Genomic DNA, 23159 nt, shown 5'->3' with positions numbered 1-23159 from the left:
TAATTATTTACTTGAATCTGGCATATATTTTCTGTGCATTTATCAAACGTATACACGGAAGAAATATTGCAGGAAAAATTACCACAAAATTGTGCAATGTTGGGTCATACCGGAATCATAACTGAAATTAAGATATGATATATGTTGTTATCTTTACTGATGTATTTCATTATACATATTACTCAATTTTTTCATCATTTTTACTACGACATTTTCTTCATATATATTCTGTGCGTGTGACATTTACTCACATGATACATTTGTTTCAATTAATATATATATGTGTGTATAAATATTTAGCATCTTATATATTGATGCAACGAAATATTTCTTCTTAGCATCATTATATGCGCGAGAATCTTTGATCTTTCGATATACAAACTTACGGTGGGAACCGTTTTTGCCGACACGGTCGCGTGGCGATATGAATTTTACAATCGACTCCTCCGCCTCGAGTCACGTCCCCGCGACGTTAAGTGGATTCGCGCGAATTTCAACGGGAGTCGCTCAAGTCATCGAATAATTGTCGCGATCATGGCATCGGGGTATCTCTCTTTTGGCCTTCTTCAGACGTGTAAAACGTGCTAATCGCTTTAAGTGAACCTAATGCCCGAATCGAGGCTAAGTTTTCTATCGTGGCGAGCGTGTACACAAGTGGATGAGGTCTATTCTTCTCCCTTATTTGCCGGCCGCTTGATCCCGCGTTCGCTCGTCTTCACGACACAACGTCCGTCATGTCAGACGTATACCTGCCTGCAATGCATTTGTACACGGCTAAAATGACCGCTCCAATCGGGGATAACGCGCGCGCGAACGACGTGCAGGAACTACGCACGTTCCAGTTACACTCACTGCTCGAATCGATCTTCCCACGAGATGCCTCGCCGTGAGAAAGGCGGATGTCCATTCTGAATTCAGCACGGAACGAGAGGAATCTCCTTCTTCTTCTCTTTCGGATACCCGCCGCTTCTCTTTGTCCGCCGCCCCTCCGTCCTTCCGTCATCTCCGTCTGACGCGATTTTCGCACGTTTCGGAATCGCGAAAGTGCCGATCCGATATTACACGGCACGCGCGTCGCGCGCTTCGACACTTCTTCCTCTGAAATTATAACGCGCGATAGACATCGGAAACTTTTACTTTGTAATGCCCGCGATGTATCATAATAAAACTTCCTTCTGCGTGCGTGTGAAATGTTACAATATCGTAGTAGAAAGTATATTAATTGACATACTTTACAATTGGCATATATTATGATTCCGCACGATTTGCGTGATTTTTATCATATGATATCGTATGACGATCATAGACACATAGGACAGATCGTAGGATATCATATGATAAAGTCGCATCTCGCGTATTGTGGAAAATAACAGTAAATAATTTTTCAAGTTTGATGAAATACGGTGAGAAATTTTACATTGTTATTTTCACAAAGAATCATAAATGTAAAAATAACACAGGAATGTTAAATATAACTTATTCCAATGTTTGGATTTTAAATTTCTCGCAGTGTTCCAGTGTTAATTAATCCAAATACCTTAGGAAAAAATCAATATAATTTTCTATAATTTCGCACGCTGTATCACATTTCCAAGATGTCATATGTGTAAAATCGTATTTTATGTTCCGCGAAACATTCGATACCTCGCCAAGTTTAATAAAAATATCACGGAAAACGTTAAGTTATAATTTTCGCGTGAACACAAATATCGTATGGAAATATCAATTGAAATATCAATTTTTCGTCAATTTTTAAGGTCAAACGAAGACAAGGGGTTCTTCGAGAAGTCCCCAAATGGTAAAAGAAAAACCGATCTGGAAGGGTTGATCTCGGAGCCTTATCCGGCTCGGCCTGAATTTTTCTCGGCTACGACGTGCGCGTTTTCCTCACGCCTCCTGCATTCCGCGACGCGCCTCGTTAGACTTGACACGTATTACTTTGCATTCCCGCAAGCACGTCTCGGCTGAGTGTTACTGCCTGCTCCTCGCGCAACAAAACACCACCGGAACGCGGCTCGCCGGAGCGGATAAACCGGCCCGCTTCGATTTCCAACGTGTGGAGCGCGCGCCGCGCTTTTCCAACCCGCACGAGCCGGAACCTTCCCCGATAAAGGAACATACGGCCCGTGCGGCTCCATAAGAACGAGATGAAGCATGAACGGTTAATTGTGGCCTCGAATAACCGTAAAACATAGCTGTCCGCGTGTAAAGAGGAACGCGGGGTTTACGTCGTAAAATAAAGTAGAACTTCGTTCGATCTTCTGTGATATGACTTTGCTTAATTAGAGAGGATCGATATTAGCGGTCGTGATATTGAAATAGACATTGAATTAAATATTGTTTAAATTGATATTGGCAATCGTAATATCCAAATTGTGGGAGAATATTGTTGGTGCTATAATTAACTTGTTTTCTTGTATTTTATTCAGAATTTCTTTATTTTTCGTATAATCTTTTGTATAATTCCCTACATCGCATGATGATTTTATTCCCATTGATTATATGAATAAATAAACAAATAAATGTGAAAATTTACATTATACATTATTAATTCCGTATTATCATGTATTATTGCCGTTGTTAATTGATATCTTCGCGCCCAGGCGAATTTCAACGTATCGATGAAAAAATATCCCACCCGAAATTGAAAGAACAGAATCTGTAAACTTTTCGTGTTTTCGTGGTCTCGGGAATTTCGTGCTTTGCGGCCGCTCGGAAGATCGACGTTCTCGCTAAGAGGAAAGCGGGTGACCGTAGTTGCACATATCCAATAGATAAAACAGCGATAATCCGGCGGAGCGTCTGGTATTTGTACAGCTTCCCTTACCACGGCGATATCCTGTTCGACGATGGGAAACGTCGTTCGTTTCATCGGAACATCGATCTTTCTCTCTCTCTCTCTCTCTTTTCTCGTCTTTCCGTCGTTCTCGTTCTCGTGAGTGCGCAACTACTGTGATAAGGATACCGGGGCGAGTTTCACGGGCGTGTACGAAGGACTCGCTGATAAGTCGATAACATTCACGACGGTGTGTCAAGGCCCAACGTCGCTTGGATGTAATATCGCTGTCGTAATTTTCTGCTCATTAATGTCGCGCGAGCGCGTCATCGCGGAAGCGTTTTGCGAAAGAGGAGCCGCCGCATGTAGGCAGTACGTACTCGTACAAGCGCGTCATGAGCATTTCATACACGCGATCCTTGACATTTCACTGACGATGCACTCCACGCGATCGCGGAGGGAGCGAGGAGGATAAGCCGAGAGGAGGCGGCGGCGGCGGCTGCAATTAGCGCCGAAAATTGCGAGATCGCGGAGTTGAAAAAATTACGAGACCGAAGAGCGGAGAAGCTCTGGCGGAGGCTCCAAGGACGACACTTTGTCGCTTTATGCAACCGCGCGATAAAGATACCAACTGCGCGTTCTCAGGTAACGCATAGTGCTTCGGTATTGCGTGTGTGTGTGTGTGTGCGCGCGCGCGCGCGTGAGTGAGTGTCACTGAAAAGTAGCGACGGAAGTGAAGGTAGAAATCGATCAGCGGTCGCGCGACTGTCAAGTTCCGTGCGCTTAGCTACATGAATTTATCAGAGCTGCGATAAACAGGAATCCTTCGTAGGCTGCGTGTGCTTAAGGATAAGCTACGTTTGGCTCACAGAGATGTATTGTACGTGTGCGCGTGAAATCTTAAAAAAAAAAACGTATAAAATACTTTAGCTGATAATATATCTTTATGTACAGGGTGCCCGATAATTCGTGGAACATTTCTTGCGTGGAATGGGTTAAACTGAGTAGAAAGGTCCTTATGCTTAGCTATTGTACCTGGAAACAGATTCGAGGTTCGAGACTCAAGGTTCGATGTACTGACGTCTGTCGTTAGGCACGGCAGCTGTCGTATATTTATAAATTAAGCCACTTTGAAGAAAAGAGTCCTGCACCATTTTGCAAATAACACCCGGATTCTTGAGTTATTAATTAAAGCGTCCTCTATATATGACCGTTTCCAATCATTAATAATTCGAAATTTTGCGTAGTTGTTTGTAGAATAGTAGAAGACTTTTCCGCTCAATTTAATCAATTCTACCTGCACGCAAACGTTGCTCCATAAATTACCAGACTATATGTATATTATTCCATTTCCTCTTCGCGGAACTCCATGTGAAAGGATTTCACAGGATAACTCTTTGTTGCTCGAGAAAATCCTGTGACAATCTCGGTGTTCCGGGAAACATTCCAGAATTACGATTCTGTCGAAACAGCAAAAGTTCCGGAACTTTTCCCGAGGCGTCGGGGGCTGCTTCAGAGAAGATCATTATCTTCCTGAAGGTAAAACAACTATTTCTGTGTTCGCTGGTCCTTTGTAAGGATTTTTCAAAGGGAAACGCGATAACGAAATTATGTCCGTTAGAAAGATATAGATACTCTTTCATACACAGATTATATTAAATTGTTATCAAGTCGTGAAATTAAATCTGCTGGCGGCACGTTGACACGATTGATAACGCGAATGCCGAAATATCGGTAGAAGGGCGAACGAATTCTCCGCCAGGGCTGTAGACTTTATCGATCGCGTCTTCAAGCTTCGTTCCCCCGGCCACGAAAATGCACGGTCCGTGACCGCGTTACGTCAGGAACGGGCTTTCAAATCCAGCCACAATCCTTCCACGTGATGGCGCGGGAGAAAGAGAAAGAGAAAAAGGAAGGAAAGAGATAGATAGATAGAGAGAGAGAGAGAAAGAGAGAGAGAAGGAGAGAGTCGAGCGCTGAGAGTGGGCTCGGAATACATTTTCATATTCTAGAGCCCACTTTAAGCCGTGTCTACTAACATCGGTGTGCGAGATCGAAACTTCACGCTCGCAAATTAACCATATCGACTCGAGAAAACGGCATAACGGTGGTAGGAGGGGAATCCCCGAAAGAAGGAGGAAGACATAACGGACGGCACGATCGCGTTCATTTCCGCGAGCGAATTATCCGGCCGCGCGAGAATCGCAGAGGTGCATGAGAGATAAGAAACAAACATTTGAATACATAAAATACTACGTGCGAAAAAAAAAATACACGAGATACAGGTACATGTTAACTCACGTGTAAAAATATACACGCTTAACGTAAACGTCAGCCGCAGACCGCGATATACGTCGGCGGTGTTCTCCGTTAGACGTGGAACGCACGTCGGAAAACGTAAGAGAGAGACAGAAAGAGAGAGAAAGAGACAGACAGAGAGAGAGAGAGAGAAAGGGGGGGGGAACGAGGTGGGAGGAAAGGGGGCAGTAAAAAAGAGAAAGGTATGATAATTACCAAGGAGTCGTCCCCATTGTCAGCGCTCATAGCCCCCCGCTCGCGCTAGAGGGACCCGGGCTCGCTCGCTCGCTCGTCCTCGTCGTCGTCGTCTTCTCCGTCGCGGTCGTCGTCGTTCTCGTCGCTCCTCCTGGTCGCGGTGCTTCCGGCAGCAGCGCGAGCCCGCGCTCGTCATTCTGCGCTGGGCCCCGTCGGCCGGACGGGACCCCCGTGGGACTCTACCGGTGGCCGCTCCTGACACCTGTCATCCGGCATCGCGCCACGATGCCGAGGAACGCTACGACGTTTCACCGAGCGACGCCGAAGGGGTACTTTCCGTCTGCTCTCTTCTTTTCTTTCTTCCGGCTCCTCTCGGACACTCTCAAAGGGGGATACCGGGCGTCGGGAAAATGAAAAGGGAGGGAGACGCGCAGAGGAAGAGAATAACGACCACGGGGAGGGGGGAAGGGGGGATTATAATCGGATGAAAAATGGGGGGATGGAGCGCACCGGGTGATCACAATGGGCGAGATATATCAGAGCAGAAGTGAAAAAGATAGGAAAAAACCGTAAGACGGATCGAAGGGATGACTGTAAAGCTTTTGTAGTCTTGGGGGAAATATGAGGGAGAGTTAAACATAGATCTCTCTGAGGTAATCACCTTGAGTTTTTCACCGCGATATTACGGAAGTGAGGTAGGGAAGAACGAAGGTAGAGAAGGGAGGAAGAGGAAGTGACTAAAAGGGATGTGAGACAGTAATATCGAGCGTGACTGTGCGGATATAGTAAACGTAGTATGAATAATGCAGGAATTACTATGATACGGTAGACCGTGGCGCGTAGTAAAGGATCTAGTCGCGACTATAGCGAGTGTCAGGTTCGGATCACGGTTATAAAGATACAGCGTTCGGCGTGTCGGCGAAAAGGACGATCGAAATTGGACCGGACGAGAGACTGTAAGGGCTCACGGATATGCTAAGGGCTATAGGGATATGCGCGCACCGTGTCAGTCGAGGGAGGAAATATAGGGATTTAGGGATATGTGCCGTCGTTGGACGGCGTCGTCTATGAGGTAGTCGCTCGGAATAACCCTTAGGGTACCTCCCGAGGGCGCCCCCTTGGACGCCTTGGACGACCGCACTCTCACAGGCACTCGACGAAGGCCGGAGCGGGCGAGAATAAGAGAGAGATGGAGAGCAACACCGCAACCGTCAGTTGGAGAGAGACAGGGAGAGGACACTGACACACGAAACGTCAACGACACCTTAACACGTCGTCCTTCTCCTCTCTTTCTCTCTTTTCTCCTCCGTCTTTCTCCCTCTCTCTCTGTCCCTGTCTTTTCCACACCGAAGCACCCGACGAGTTTTCTCACTCACTTCACGCTACCGAAGGAACCTCGAAGCTCCGAACTTCGCACTCCGACACCTTAGCTCTTCGTGCCGAGCGGTCGCTATATCGAGTTGCACCGCTCGCGAACGCGGACAGACAGACGGACGGACGGACGGGCGGCGACTTCTCTCTCTCTCTCCCTCTCTCTGTCTCTTTCTCTGGAGTGAGCGAGTGAGTGAGTGCCGTTCCCTGCGAGAGAGCGCTTGTTCTCCAGCGTGGATGGAACGGGGACAGGGGAGCGGTCCCCGCTTTGGCTCGCGAAAGGAAAGGAAAACGACGGCGGCGGCGTGGCCGGGGGGTGTGGGGCACCGGGGACGTGAGCGCGTGAGCGCCGCGCCGCGCCAGCCGGGAAATTGGCAGCTCGTGCTTCTCGCGAGTCGGACCTCGGTGTGCGACTGTGTGCGCGACGTACCGGAGTGCCGGTGTACAGTTTTTCCCACCGTGACGATCCTGGGTGGGGAGACGACGGTGCCGCCATTTGTGACGGAGGTGCTTCTCCGGGTCCGCTCGAGTACACCCAGGGCCGCATCGACCAGCAGGTCGTGGCCGAGTCGAAGGGTCAGGCGACGCTGGATTCGAAGGAAAGCCCGGAGGGTGTAAAAACCGGGGGAGGGGGAGAAGTACTCGGGTTGGACGATTTCGAACAGACTTTTTGCAAAACTTTCAGTCGGATTCGCTACATCGTCAAATCGATTAGACAGGCGTCGAGAGATTCAAAGTGGCGCGAAATCTCGAAGAATGAGACTCTAAAATCGTTCGAAGAAACGACTGTCCTGTTCTTCGGGCAATTTTAGGTGGACTTTAAGTCAGTAAAATGTAATTCGGCTCGTGAATATCATGATGGTTCGACATGAAAGATGAGAATAAAATAATCCAGATGTCCGTTTGAATTCTCGACGTAAATCGCAGAAGAGAAGCTGAAATTTTTGGGATATCGCGCGTCTACGTGAAAAAACTTGGAAGTGAAAGAGGGTCCGCGAAATTTGGTAGATCGATTTTGCAAAAATCTCGTACGCGTCGTTTTTGTCCCTGAAACTTTCGCATCCGCAGTGTCTGCTCGCAAATAGCAGCGGTGTCTTACCGGTTCATCAGTCTGGTACACACAGATCGCAGAGCTCCGCCTTGCTTCGCCTTCTTCAAGGTTTCACGTTCGTGATCCATGAGCGACGGCCATGAAAAGAGAGACTCGATGCGCGGCGTTTAGAATCGCTTCGCCGCTTTTGCTCCTGCTTTCCGAAGAGAACAGAGCGACGGTCACGGTATTTCCATCTTCGGACCGATCTTGAAAGCCCCCGCGGGCTCTGTCGCCCCGTGAAATCGCGTAACGTTTCGCGACTATCGGTAAATTCGGTGTTTTTCCACCCGTCGCAGTCAGCCTCTTCTTTCATAATCGGTGTGCTCGGATTTTATCCGTCTCTCAAGTAGCTTCTTTTACTTCGCGAGCTTCAACTTTTTTAGATTGATTATGATAATCTAGATCTAAGTCGACGAACAATTGAGAGAAAACACGGATGTCATTGTTAACAGGGTGATATTCTGTTAGAAAATTTAATAACTCAAATTCGCTTAAACGTGAGGTCAACGTGAAAGATTGAAATATAACAGAAGGGCTACCTTATGAGCGATCAAACAAGATGGTTGTGGAGAGAGGACGAGGGGATGTCTTTCTTTTTCTCGAAGCCAGAATTTTCCAACAGTAAATGACACGGCGACACGACCCTTGTCGTCGCGCTTTTGGCGCCGAGCGTGGCTGTATGCGGTTTTAATTATCAAATTTATTCTGAATTTATCAAATTTGACTTATCGAGCAATCGAGGATCGCAATCGAAGTCCCTTATTTCCTAACGGTCATGAGTTAAATCCCCGAATCGTGAAAAAATTTCCCGTCGAGATAATCAGTGAATTAATTCATATCAAAATGCGAAACGGGAAAGCGAGGGGTGTTTTAACGTCGCGTTTCAGCGCCAAACGCGCTCCGACGGCATAAACTAGAAAGAGACGGCACATTCAGACGACAGACGAGACAGACTTTTTCACAACATTTAATAAAACGCTATCAACTATGTGTATGCCTCTTTTTTACTCAAATACTCTAAAAGTTACTTACATACGTGTGTAATTTATATGTTTATTTTTCATTCATATCGCGCGCGCGGGCGCGCGGACGTGTCACATTCCCCGCATCGGACGCACCCCACGCGCATTTTCCGAAGCGCCCTTCGGACTTTTCGCCCCTCTCCCTTCCCTCCCCCCCTCACTCTTTCTCTTCCTCCTATTCTTATCTCTCTTCCTCTCAGCAATCAGCGATCTCTCCGTTTTTGCTCGTTTTCTTATTAGGCACCGATCATCGATGATGAACACAGTGAGGTACGAAAGCGCGATTAAGGGATGAGAAAACTCAAAAGAAAAGTAGAAGATGGGTGCCCCGTGAGAGTTGACACGTCCGGCTTCTCGACTCTGTATGTGTACGTGTGTGATTGTGTGCCTGTTTTGTGTGTGTGTGTGTGTGTATCAGAGATATTTGTATGTATGTGTATGCTTCTGCTTGCCTGCCTCTTTCTCTCTCTCTCTCTCTCTCTCTCTGTGTGTGTGTGTGTGTGTGTGTGTGTGTGTGTGGATATATCGCGCGTGTTTCTTTACGTGTGTATATAAATTTAATACTATCGTCGTTATCGTTTACGTTTTCTTATGTATATTACTTCAATTAATCGTGGACACAGCGATCAACGTCCCGGGATGCTAAAGAGAGGTCCGTTCTCTTGAATGTCTCTACGGGGGTGATTGATTGATTGATTGGTTGATTGGTTGGTTGGTTGGTTGATTGGTTGAGGATGGGCGTGCAAAAGGTAGTCGGCGTGATGGTATGGTTGTGCCCCTCGCGAGCTTCCCTCGTTCTCCCTTGAACCCTCTTCGTTCCTTCGCAGCAAGCCGAGCTCTCGTCGTCTTCAGCGCGAATTTCCCTCTTCCTCTTTCTCTCCTTCTTCTTCAGCTTGCTCCGCCTCCTCTTCGACTTTGCTTCGAGGGTCGGTCGAATGTTTCGTTTCTCCGTACGTCGTGCCTCCCTCTGCCGCGTAGAAGGGAGTATTCGCGCGATTAAAATCGTCTATAATTCCGTGTAGGCACCGTTAATATCAGTTACAAATGCGCGTTTAACAATTGAAGCTTCGAAACCGTCGAACGCGTCGGGCGCCATTTCTGTGAGGATAGAATCGCCACTTTGCGGGAGCCTGGTGATCCTCGGATTCACGCTGGCGACGTACAAAACTGCCCTCTCCGCGGCTCTCCGCGAACGATTCCTCGCAACGAAACACACACGACGATTGTAAAAGTGTCGAAACCACGGCCATGTGTATATATATGTACATCAATTTTTACAGGTGTAAAGGATCAATCGCAAGGGATCGCGACAAGAGAAAGAAAAATTCGACAAAAACGAATGTTACTCCGGCGCTCGACGTGTTCGAGACTCCTTTTACATCTCGCTCTCTCTCGTTCTCTGTGGATTCCGTCGCGCAATGAATTCGCGTGTGAAATTCCCGCGGGAAGAAAATCGAAATTCGCGCCTCGCCGTCCGATCATCGTGCGACTAAACACCATTCGCAGCTCCTACACTGACTGGCGTAAAAAAGTCCCATAATTTGTCCCTTAACCTACGAACCTTGCGGACTGCACCTCTTATCTTTCTTCCTTCCTTCCATTCTTTCCTCGTCCCTCGTAAGCACAAGTATCACAATCGTTCACGTTTCACGCTCGTCTACGAACGTGTCACGTGTACGCGTGCGCCTTCCTCCTCACGTTTTACCGTTTGTTTCCTTCTCCGTTTCCTCCCTTCCCCTCCCTTTTGTTCCTGCCTCCTTCGAACCGCGGCTTCGAGACGACGCCGCTTCTCGTATCGTTTCAGAACGCGACTTTCGGCGGCTCTAGACGGTTCGAGAGATCTCAGATCTTCGTTCTGGAACGCGACTTCCCCGTCGGGGAAGATTCGTCCTTCGCCGGTTGGAAAATTCGTACGCGAAATCGAGAGGACAGCTCCAGCGTCTAAACTAGAAAATTCACTCGGTGGACTCTCGGTAGAAAGTATGAAAACGAATCCCGCGCAGATATACAGATATAAATTTCATCCCGATCCTCCCCGCAGATGATAAAAAAATATATATGCGCGCGTGTATATATATAGGCGTGTGTGTATATATATACAATAAATAATACCAATTTCCGAGGACACGCGACATATCCAATAAATATAAATATAAACGACAGGTGTTCCGATCGTCTCCCATCTCGGCGGACATTCCAGAGTGAAGAGCGGTTCTCTCTCGAATCAGAGCGAGCAGAGTTCGCCCCCCCCCCTCCCCCAGATATCGATCGATATTATTCTATCACCGAACGCGCGATCCCCAAAACGGATTCGAGGCTCGCTTAAAAAGACACGCGCGACACGCCTCCGGTCGCGCGTGCACGCGCTCCTCTCCTTTACGCGCTTAAGATATTAAAGTTAGGTATTATAAACTGCAATCTAAGCTGATCCCATGTTGTTTCTTGGTCACAACCTCGTTGAATCTCTCTCTCTCTCTCTCTCTATCTCTCTTCCCTCCTGCTCCATCCCTCTCACGGATCGCTCTCGTAGATTCCCGACGGAGATCGTGGCGGCGGGCTCTCCCGCTCCAAGATCCCGGTCGTCTCGCTCGAGCACGTCGCCGTCGTCACCTGGCTGCCGACCGTCTCGACCTCACCTGGCCCGGGATCGAACATCGAAGCCGCTTCCACCGCGAGCGAGACAGAGAGCGCTCTCGCGGGAGGCCTTCTTTACCAAGTAAAGGACCCTGTATGAACAATATTATTTACGGGACGCGTAGTGCGAAGACATTCAGCGAGCACCGGTCACTTCTCGCCGACGATGGAAGCGACGGGTGGTGAGGAGTCACCCGGTCGATCCCGGCCTGTGTATCTCCCCGGCTCGAGAGCGACGTTGACGGCGACGCGACGAGTCTCCTCCATCCCGGGCGGACGCACACGTCATAGTCGTAAAATTCCCTAACGACTCCTCTCCACGAGACCCCTCGTCAGCCTGGTGATCCCCCGGAGACCGTACTCCCTCCTCCTCGGAGGGTGCTCACCGATCGCGCGGGGGTGAACTGTAATACGGACGCGTTCTCCAGCAGGGTGTAGCCGAACGTCCTGTGTTCCACGGACTCCGTCGTGCGCGGATAGTCTCAGCCGAGAAGCTTCCGGCAGATCTTAGCTTCGAAGCGCCGCATCCTTGGGGTGGTTCGGGTCACCGAGGTGGTCTAACCGCGAATAACGGGATGCGGGACTCCTCGAGGGAGTCGCACTTCCGAGCGGCGAATCGGACGCGCGCTGCTCACCCTGACGCGGCTTACGCGTCGGTGTCGGGTGACTTCCGGCGGGCCTAGGCGGACACGGTCTCCACCATGGACTTCTTGATGATCTCGCCGAAGTTCTCGTCGCAGTCCTCGGTGCTCTCCGACTGCTGCTCGCTCGCGACGGCCGGATGCCCGGCCTCCATCTCGACCTTGTTGCCGGCGGCGTGATAAGTACCGTGCTGCTGCGGCTCCATCTCGCCGTAGTACGAGTACCTGCCGGACAGGAGCTCGGAGAAGGGCTCCAGCTTGCCCATCTGCTGCACCACCGCGTTCATCGGCTGCACCGAGTTGGTGAGGTTCGTGTACTGCGAGCCGGTGCTCTCGTCCTGCGCGAACGCCGTCTCGTAGGACGAGTGTTGCTGGCTCGGGTGCACCTGACAGCCGGGCTGGAGCGCGCCGCCATCTTGGCCGCCGTAGGGTCCGTAGTGCGAGAAACCCGGGCTCGTCGGCATCGACTGGAACTGCGGCTGGAATTGCACCCGCGACGTGGACGGTACATTCGCGTACGGCTGGTAATCTTGGTACGAGGACTGCTGGAAGCTCATGCCGCCGCCACCGCCGCCACCGCCTCCTCCGCCGCCGGCGCCGCTACCTCCGGCGCTTTGGCTCGAGAAGCTCTGGAAGGCTTGGCTGAACTCAGGATGCAGCTTCCGCTGGCCCGACTGGCTGCCGTCCACCGCGTCCTCGCTCGGGTAACAGTCGTCCCGGATGGCGTACAGGTCGAGGCTGTCCTCCCGTGTGCCGGGCACCTCCGGTTGGCAGCCGGCGCTCACCACGCCGGCGGCCACGCCCTCGTGGCTCTCGTAGTGCAAGGTGGTGAAGCCACCGCCACCTCCGGGCCCACCCGGCGCGCAGCCGTCGCCGCCGGTGGCCTCCATCACGGTGCCCATATTGATGTCCCGTAAGGGGCCGCCATTCCTGCCGCTGCCCTGTTGATTGTCCGCTACCTCGTGCTCGCCGCCCTCCTCCTCGCGCTGCTTCTTCTCCAGCTCGAGCCGCATGAGCGTGTGGATGAAGTGGGTCCGCACCCGCACCGGGTTGAACTCGATCCTGCCGGAGCTGTTGGCGCAGCCGTCCCGGGTGCAGCCGCACGGGAAACCGACTCGGTCCACCTGCGAACATCGATCCCGGCCGACGTGAGAACACGTATCTTCCACGGATGTGTTTTGAACGACGCGTTTCTGGGTTAATGCGCAACCGACGATTTCTCGAGGAAGACGCGCGCGGAGCGCGTATATCTCGCGGGATAGCGGAAATGAGGGCGGTCGTTCTCGATGGAAAGTCGGAGGAGTTGGGGGGACATGCAAATGCGAGATGAATGCTCGCGTTACCTCTACCTCGGGGGGGCTCTTCTCAATGATGCGCGATCGTTCTTCCGGGGTAGTCGACGATTGAACGCGAAGAATCGCCATCTAATTGGCTTCAGAGGTCGAACGGGAGGAAACATACGAGGAAGTGTCCCTCGTTGATTTTCATGGGTTTCAGATGTGTGAAGAGCACCTAAAAGATGTACTTTCTCGTGTGCGCTCAAGAGTTATAGAGAGAAGTAACCAATTCGAAATCAAAGAAAATCGAGCGAGCGAGCGAATATCTCCGAAACCGTAGAGTTTATGAGCAAGTGTCCTAGAGAATTATTAAGTATTTTCGATTCACTTGATAATTCCATTTTTAAATTCTTTATGTGCGACACATGTAAAGGATGTTAAATGGTATGTATAAAGGATTAGGGGTTGTTGCAACCCGGAAACTTGCAAGAAACGTGTGAAAAATACGCGCCTCTTATTTTAAATTGCCCCACAACACATCTGAAACCCATCACATCGTATATTCCATTACATATTTAATATCGGTAATTTGCAATCCTATAATGTTACAATATCACCGATATTACAGTTTCCCGCGCGACAACGCGACGAAGGAGACCGTTTTCGTCGACGAATCAATACGAGTCGGTCGGCACCTCGTACCTGGCATTTGACATTGGCCCTGCTGCAAGGACAGCTCTCAGGATCGCAGTATCCCTTGCAGCCGCATCCGCAGTGCTCTCTGCTCGCTCTGATATCCCGACACTCGTCCTTCTCTACCGCGTCTATCCTGCGCACCCCGGCGGCCCTGAGGAGGGCGCGCCGTTGCCACGTGGGCACCGGCTGCAAGAAGTAGTAGCTGTCGATGTCGAGCTCCTCGTTGTCGCTCGGCTCCTCGTCCGTGTCGTCGCTGGGGTCCTCGGAGCTCGATGCCGTCTCGGCGACGCAGTTCGCCGCACGTTCCGAGCGCAGCTGCGCCAACCGCGCGCGGTGAATCCGCCTCTGCTCGGCGGCGTGCTCCGATAACGAGAACCTCTCGGCGTGCGTGTGCGTCGCGCTCATGCCGAGCGTACTGCCACCCTGGAAACGGCAAGCCATCGGAATCTCCCGTGAATTCGATAATGATATTATATCAGGACGGTGCGTCCCGTTGAACGAAGAATTTCTCCTTCTTATGACCGGAAATTCTTTCCTTCAACCGAAATGCATCTGGTTGTTCCCTTCTTCTGGTTAATGTTCTCTTTTCCTGGTTGATATAAAAAAAAAAAAAGAACTTTTTTTCCACGCAGCATTTCGTACAACGCATTTTTACTTTTGAGCATTTCGAAAGGCTTCCAAGGTACGCTTTAGCGTTTAATTATAAACACTTCCTCATTCTTCTTAAATTTGAGTGTATCGTCATACGGATACGTGTACATTCGAGTGTTTTGTTCGTTATTTAACATTTCACTCGGCTGTATACATTTTGAGTTATGCGATGTTAAACGATAGAATAGCATTTTGCCAATGTTGCTCCCTAAGGCTGCTGATAATACGACTCTCTTTTTCAAGGTTCTCATATCGAAGTAGTTATTCGATAAGTCGATTCTAATCTATAGTTCATTGCTGCACTTCTATCTGTAATATACTGCTGCCTTTTGACAGATTTTATCTTCACGACAAATAAGTCAGTATCTGCGTTACAAATTCATCACAGTCATATTCATTGTTATTACTTCTAAGAGTTGATTTTAAATACATGTATAATTTCGTAACGAAACATTCTTTTGAACAAAACTAATTTTTAAACCATACCGATTTTCTCAATCTATTTCAGTTAAAGGCCATATTTCCACCCCTGTTTCTCTTCAACTCACTATGCAGTGTCGTCACATTTTATAAAGAACATACTAAATAACAAATATTTCATAACTTTGGATCTAGAATCTATTGAACTACATTTTGACGAATTCACAATCGTTCAGTTTTCAATTTAAAATATTGATTGTTAACAAAGTTATTGTACAAAATGTAAATGGGGTCAATAATACCACCGCTTCCTCTGCTAATTTTTCCACATGTGAGAATTTAATAAAAAAATGACAAGTTTTTAGTACCGACCTAATCGAAGGCGATCGCGATTACGACGGATATGTTGCAAAAGAGGCGAAAAAGAGAGGGAGTTGTCTAATGCGAAAGCGATAAGATGCAATTTCCAGTCCAGATTGAACCGGTACATCGGAAAAGGGGGATTTTCGAGGTTATTTCTTCGTATCGTCGAGTCGTATCGATGCAATTCCAGTTAATCATACGAGATAAAATAATCACTGACTTTTTTCAGCGATAGAAAAATAATGTTTTTCCGAGTGTGACGTAGATGTGGGTGCGGACGTGGAGACGTCGGCTATTACGCGTTACGTCGGGGAACGGTATCGTAGCCTCGCATTAAGATTTCCAGTTCTAATTAACAGTCACGATTAATCAAAGAGCACACAATTAAAATATCGCGCGGCGATCGCGGAACTCTCGGTGTGGAATGCGCACCTTACACGCTGTACGAAGCGCGTAAATGCTCGATTCGACGGTGCAACGGTGCACCAAGCAGAAGTATGTTATTATCAAGTCAGACGGGAGAGAGACGCGAAGGACGAGGAGAGGGGCATTCGTAATATGGCGTGAGGCAATAACTATTAACACCTCAAGTATCTTCGGAAAATATAAGAATGGGAGGGAAATTTGCCCGACCGAAATCTCATCGATACTAGTATGGTTATTGCCTCGAATATATCCGCAAATATAAACGTTTTTCACCCTCATTTAGCCGTTAGTAAAATATTTTATTTCCCGAACATATTTCCGAAAAGTTCCATTTTTAATCGAATTTCAAGTTATTGCCTCGCATATTAAATTTTTACATTTTGCATTGTGTATTACACTACATTTACACAAATAGAAACACACTCCCGCGCGCTTTGTGATTCGCGCTCGAGGGGATTCGCCTCGGGGCGTTGACTATTAATAACAATTTAATAACAACGATAACAGTAATAACAATGATAACACAATAGCAACAACAACAGAAATATTAATTACGATGACGATGATGGAAAAGTAATACACGGGAGTCGCTTGAACGTTCAAACAAGAGAGAGAGAGAGAGAGAGAGACTAGCAGCAGGGGGAGAAATTGAGTGCTCACCTGAGACGGTACGCAGGTGAAGCCCTGCGCCCTGGGGAAGTAGTAGACCGTGACCGCGTCGAACTGGATGTTGCGCTTCTTCTTCACAGGCTCGTCCGTGTTGCTCCTCTTGGGGCACGACTCGCCCTCCATGCAGTCGGTCAGCCTGCGCTTCAGGTTGCTCTTGGGCGGCGTGCGGAAGCTCGTGAGGGGCGGCTGCGGCGTCCCGGGCGTTCCTGACGTCGGCACGAAGCCGTCCAGCTGGCTCACCGCTGGAAAGGCAAGGGCGTCGTGTCACGGAACATCGTCGTGTCGCGCGACATACACGGTGTACCCCGACGGACGTCGACGAGTAGGCGGACGAACGTGCGTCGTTACGCTTCTTGGGCGCGAAAGCAGCGGCGATCCAGACCGTGCTGGCGGGGGCCGATCGACTTCCGGAAAGTGAGAGGTGTCGTTCGGTCAGCCTCCTTGATTACGCGTCGTCACGCCTCGCGCGAGAGTGCCGCTTGTCGGCGGAATCGTCCCGGACGGAAATTCGCCTCGAACTAAGAGGGCTCCTCGTGACGGGAGCGAAAACGCGGGATATCGCGTTCGCCGATCGATTCGACCGTGATTTTCGCCCGAGTGAAAAAGTTATTCGCGCTCAGGGAGATGCCAAAGGTCACGGAGGAACGCGACCGAGGGAACGAGTTCCGGCGACGTTCCGCCTCGCGAATCTCAACGGGAACCACCTCGTCGCGCGTCCACCGTCTCGCCGTTGCTGCGGGGCCACCCGGTATGTCGCGTGTTGACAATCGATGCGCGCGACTTATCGAATTGTGTTCTCCTCGCTCGCTCGCTCGCTCGACGGATAGCTAGCTTCGATCAGCGCGATTGCGACGTTGGCCGAGTGGCAAGGCGAATCCCAGCCAAGCCTCCTGAACATTCGCGCTTTCCTAAGGATAAAAGCTTCCGCGCGGGATCCTTTCAGCCCGCTTCGCGTCTAATTTAGATTCTCCTCGAGATCCCGCGATTCGATCGCGGCTCGCTCGCGCTGTGAGCTCGCGTTGAAATGTTGCCACACCGGCGGCGGCAGATCGAAGTTATTAATTCGTTTAATGGCGATCATTTAGTAATGGCGGCGAGAATAATTCAACGCTCGTAATACCAACGATAGCTTAACAACGTCAGAGGTAATTCGACACGAGAGATTAGTTAACGACGAATTATTCGCTCGGTTAATTTTGCACCTTGTTCCGCATTCTCGGCTGGTCTTCTTTTTTTCTTCCTGAAGTAGAATCGTCATTTTTCTCCGCCACGTGATATCTCGCGTGTAATAGAACGGAATAGAGAATAGGGCTAGAGTAGAACGGAGGAAAATGGAATATAGAACGGAAACCGGATTAAGCGTAATCTTTAATTTATGAGCCACTCTCGTTATCGCAGACGCGCGTTGCGCGTGTCGAAACTCCCGTCCGATGCTCGTCCGACCGCGCGGCCGAAAAAGACGGCCGGCGACGTCGCGATGGGGATAACAGGATATTTGCACGTCTCATCCTTTTATCAGATGAAACCTCCCGTCCCGCGGAGCGTCTTTTTCTTTTCCTTCACGCGGAGATCATTTAAGAAGACACGCGGCGCGCAAGATCTTCCTTCTCTCATGCCACTGTGCACTCGGACGGTCGATACTTCCCTAGAATTGTCTACATCTCGATCATTTCCGGCACCATTTTCGTCGCGAGAGCAATCAGGAATAATTTCAGAATCGTAATGCTGATAATACTTTAACGAAGTTAGGGATAATTCGATACGACTGATAAGTCGGCGATCGATTATTCTCTGCAAATTTTGCCGGCCCGTCTTATCTTCTCGTTCCATTTCCCGTTTCATTTTTAACCTCTTCAGGAACGAATCGATCGAAATCTGAAGGAAATGATTTCATGTTTGAGCGAACGACCTGTCAATCGTGTTGACGAGATTTCTCTTTTCTTCGTGGAATTTTACGGAATACTCGTCCACGATAATGTTCGTTACATCTTTGTCGACAACGAAATTTTGAAACGAAAAAAACAAAATTGGACACACCTAAACGTTTAGTCAGTCATAAAAAAGTTTTGAAATTTTTTTGTAACGCAATTCGGGACACATCCTATGTTGTTTTACAGGATTTATTTTTTAGACTAAGTTGCATGTTAAGTAAGTCTTGCATGTTTTCGTGCTGAAAGCTTCGTTCTGTCCAGTGTTGTCGAGCTGGGTGATTTAGTGCATCTAGGCTGCACTTTACGTTATATCAGCATTTTCTCATATTTTAACTCGGAGAAATCATATTTGATTTCTCACCCTAAAATTTTATAATAAATGAAATAACGGTCTCCAAGTGTCGCGAATGTACCGACCTGGAGTATATCGAGAATCCATATTTTCATTTATTATAAATTTTTAATGTCTTAATTGCCAAATGCCTCTGTACAAAGCTAGATACGTTCGCGAGGAAGTCTTCAAAAGTAATTTAATGAACGTGTATGATTTATTCGAGTGAGAATATGGGAAAACGCTGATACAACGAAGAGTGTAACCTAGCTGCGCGAAATTCCCCAACTTGGACAACACTGGCGCTGTTTCCCTCCAACATGGGAAATAAAGAGAGAACGACGCTTTCAGTACGCTTTCAGCCTGAATAATTCTCAAGAAACATATTTTCCTATCGGATACGAGATACGTTGCGAAATTCATCGAAGAAACAACCTTTTCGTAATTGACCGTACGAATACGCGCCAGGATCTCTGAGGAGGCCAAGGTCGATCGTGACACGACACGCGAAAATCTAGAAACGAAAAGCGGCAACGCGCACGAGCGCATTACCACGAGGATCGCTTTACCTTTTTCCTTGTCGGAGAGAATATCGTCCGGTATCCTGTCGAGGAACGACGTCTCCGAGTCGCTCTCCGGAGCTGGTGCCGGTCCCGGGTCGCCCGGGATCTCACTGCCCAAACCAGAGTCGCTGCCATCCGACCTGACTTCGTCCCTTGCGCCGGTCGCCAGGGTCAAGCTCTCGGCGGAGTCCTCGGTGTAGGGCTCCGGTCGTTCCGCCTCTAGTCGCGTCATGATCGGCGGCATCTCCACGCAACAGAGCGGCGGCACTCCTTCGGCGCAGGGCAGCTGATCGGACGGCACGTCGACGTCGCGCAGCCTGATGTTGCTCGTCATCGGCGACACCTCCGAGCTGTCGGAGCCGGTCTCCGTCTCCGTCTCGGTATCGACTCCTTCCGCGACGTCCGCGGGGATCTCCTCTGCCGGCTCCTCCGGCGAACTCGGCACGGTCTCCGACGAGTCCAGTTCGTTCGATACCTGGCTGTCCTCGCCGGAGGGCGAGGAGCTCGCCAGCACCACTTCCTCGTGCTCCGAGAGCTTACCTATCACCTCCACCGGTATCGCCGATTCCTCCTTGTCCAACAACTTCCTCGTGGACTCGGTGTCCTCCTGCTGGGCCTGTTTCGTTTTATCGATTCGCTCCAACTTCACCATGCACGTCTTTACGCCTGGGTATTGCTGGCTTGGAGTACTCTTCGTCGGCTCGCGGGTTCTCGACTTGCTGGACGACGGGCATGAGTCATCCTTCCACGATTTCTTCTTTTTGAAATCCGCGTTCGACTCCGTCGATTCGACCGATCGGCACTCTTCCACTATTTCTCCTTCTTCTACCGCCCCGTCTTCCTCTTTTTGTTCTTCCCCTGCCTTTTGCTTCACGGGATTCGTCCTTCTCTCGGACCTGAGCGAACCCTCCTTTACGACTCTACTCCAGATGTTCTTGCCGGCCTTCTTCAGGATCATACGATTCTGAAGACGATCGACGTGGCTCAGCATTACGACCAAGTTTCGACAGACGGGACTCGAGGGCACCGACGAACTCGACGCTACCTCGACGCTCTTCTTCGGAATGGACGCGTCCGCGGTGCCGGTGTCTTCGACCTCCATGTTCTGCGTCAACGACGACGCGGTCGAGCCGGAACTGTCGCATCTCGATGAAACGGAAGTCAGCTCGACATCGATCGCCTGCTCCTGCCGGTCCGTCTTCTCGACGCAGTCCGGATTGTCCTGAGTGTCGCTGCTGCTACATTCCGCTATCGACGGGGTGACGGTCTCCTCGTGATCGTCAGCGTCTAGCTTCGAGTCACCGACGCTCCGAGTCCTGGACTTGTCCTCCGCCGGCGATGCCTCCGGCAGAGCGGCGTTGCTCCTCGACGTCGCCTCGTCCCCGAAGAGACAGGACTCCGCGGTGAGCGACACCTCGCCGAGAGTTCTCTCTCGCAGGCTCACCAGCACCGGTGACAACCTCCTCACGTCGTTCCTCAGCTGGACCGCCTCCTTCTCCGAGATCTCGACGCCGATCTTCTTCATCTCCGCGCCGATCGGCAAGAAGTCGCTGCTGGCGGGCCTCTTCCTGGACGCGCTAGGCGACACGAGGTCGTCGATCTTGCTCCGCTGCTCCTCCGCGCAACGTTCGCTCGTGCTCGAGGACACCTCAGCTCCGGGAGAAGCGTCCTGCGGCGATTTCGCGTCGTTCACCGCCCCCTCCCCGTCGGCGTCCTTGCTCATCCGGAGACCCATGTCCACCTTTGCCCGAGGTTGGCTCTCTACCGACGAGCGAGAATAATCACTCGATTGTACCTCCGCGACTCGCTCGTCCGCTCGCTCCTCCAGTTTCTCGCACACTATCACCACGTCCTTGCATGCGGCGCCAGCGAGACGAGTGGCGGTGGCGTCCGCTGACGACAACGTCGTAGTCGTCAGCGTCGCCGCCGTCGTCGTCGTCGGAGTAGCAGTGGCTGGTGTTGTCGCGTCGGACGTCGCCGGGCTGCCTTCAAGCTCCACTGAGGTGGAATCCTCTTGGGCCTCAACGAGAACGCCCCGGGCCGAAGGTGATTCCATCTCGGGTGTTTCTGCGATCTGCGAGCAATCAATTCAAAAGGCGGGAATTAAAAGCCAGTTACCTGCGTCGGCGACACGAAAGAATATCCGATCGATCGTTCTCGGGAGGATGAAAGAGAGAAAGAGAGAGAGAGAGGTAGGATCGTCTTCGAGGACGTCCATCGCCATAGCGTAGCGCGACAGTCCGTTATAACGTAACGTGCGGGTAATGCAGTGGCGAAGTCAATGACGAGAAGAAGCGAAATAAAAGAACTACGGATTAAGATCGTCGTGATATAAAAGTGCCGGTAGAGTGACAAATCGGAAGCAACGATTGATAATCCCGAGTGTAATAACGTATGTTTACGAATGCTAACGTATGACTCATACGTTGTCGGATTTACGTATGGTAATGTATGTATCGTATCTCAATTACGCACGCGTGTTAAATAACATGGACTGTTGAAATAACGATATCGCAATGTTAGAGCGCAATCGACACGCGAGATTTATCTGAAAGAAAAGAGAGAGAGAGAGAGAGAGAGAGGGAGAATAATAAGAGAGAGAATCGTCGCGTTGAATTATACAAAGTACAGCAAAATAAAAATAATTATTAGCGGTCGTCACATTTTTCCGCAGAAACGACCCTCTCACCCTTCCCTCACACCTTTCTCCCACTGTCTTTCGCCTCTCTTCCGCAGATAGATAAATAGAATAAATGATTTCACCGTCGCCGCCGCCGCTTGCGCGCCACTATCATCATCGCCGATCGTAGATTTTTCATGGCGTTCTCCCATTTCGTCGAAAATATCATAAGCAAGCCGGAGAGAGAGAGAGAGAGAGAGAGAGAGGGAGAGAATGGAGAAATCAATAATCCGCGCACTGATATCGCGCACCGCTAGACCCAGAAGAGAACGAAAGCAAAAGAGAGAGGGAGAGAGGAGAGAGAGCACGTCAGAGAGAGACACAGAGAGAGAGAGAGAGAGAGAGAGAGATAACACGCGAGGAGGAAAATCAATTTCCCAAAAACCTGGCGATCTCGCGCGTCCGCCAGCGAAACCCTCCTCTTCTCGACGATACATTTTCCTTATCGCCCCTCGAGTACGCGATACCACAAGGGAGCCTACACATAATCTTGGTCGGAGATTATTGATTCAAAGCAGGCTGCGGAGGAGTGCGCAGGGGAGGGTGGAGGTCAAAGGGGGGCACGGCGTTTGCCTCAGGTTACCGTGCGCGCGAGCGGGGGGGCCTCCGAGGGGACTCGTTCTTCGGCATCGAGGAGCGAGTGGGAATTTTACCTTGATGTCGCGCGATCCTTCCTCCTGCATTAATCCAGCGTCTCGACGACGACCTCGCGACTATCGCGGGCCCGAGCGGCGGCGGTAGCCCCCCACGTCGACCGGGGTCTTAAGTCGTCTCACGGCCGCTGTCATCTCGCCCGCGCGGGGGAGTCGTCGCGGGGCAACGCGAGCGGAGGAACGGTCTCGTCGGAGGACCGAGCGCGTCCTCGAGCGAGGACGTGCGGCTCGATGACGACGGTGACGGCGACATTCGACGCGAGCGATGCGTCAGGAGCGTCGAACTGACCGGAAGTTCAGGAGAGTCTACCGGCACGCCGGCTCTCTTATGGGAGACGCACAACCGGAGGCACCCGAGGCTTTGTTACCAGGGTGGCGAATCGACAGGTCGACGCGTGAGGATGCCGAGCGAAGAGGGTCGACGAGAGGGTTGCGATCCCACGGACGAGGTAATCAGAGAGAGAGAGAG

General features: G+C 50.4%; 1 protein-coding gene and 1 long non-coding RNA gene across 2 annotated transcripts in view; both read right to left on the bottom strand.

The window, feature by feature from the left end:
* Positions 1–213: 213 nt before the first annotated feature.
* LOC106740850 lies at positions 214–9194 on the bottom strand. The gene is made up of 3 exons (XR_001374136.1): positions 5291–9194; positions 853–1098; positions 214–753 (listed from the first exon to the last, which is right to left on the bottom strand). It is a non-coding gene; the product is annotated as an uncharacterized LOC106740850 (long non-coding RNA).
* Positions 9195–9245: 51 nt separating this feature from the next.
* Positions 9246–23159, bottom strand: part of LOC106740846 — a 49948-nt gene continuing 36034 nt past the window's right edge. Inside the window, exons 2-5 of the mRNA XM_014612289.1 lie at positions 19364–21431; positions 16524–16774; positions 14010–14426; positions 9246–13154 (exon numbers count right to left, since the gene is read on the bottom strand). Coding sequence (XP_014467775.1) covers positions 12069–13154; positions 14010–14426; positions 16524–16774; positions 19364–21413 — 3804 coding nt within the window. The 5' untranslated portion in view covers positions 21414–21431 and the 3' untranslated portion in view covers positions 9246–12068. The remainder of the gene's footprint in view (positions 13155–14009; positions 14427–16523; positions 16775–19363; positions 21432–23159) is intronic.

This window comes from Dinoponera quadriceps, unplaced genomic scaffold, assembly GCF_001313825.1.
Source record: "Dinoponera quadriceps isolate SergipeBrazil2010 unplaced genomic scaffold, ASM131382v1 scaffold545, whole genome shotgun sequence".
Taxonomy (NCBI): domain Eukaryota; kingdom Metazoa; phylum Arthropoda; class Insecta; order Hymenoptera; family Formicidae; genus Dinoponera; species Dinoponera quadriceps.
This window is presented reverse-complemented; position numbering and strand designations above follow the sequence as displayed.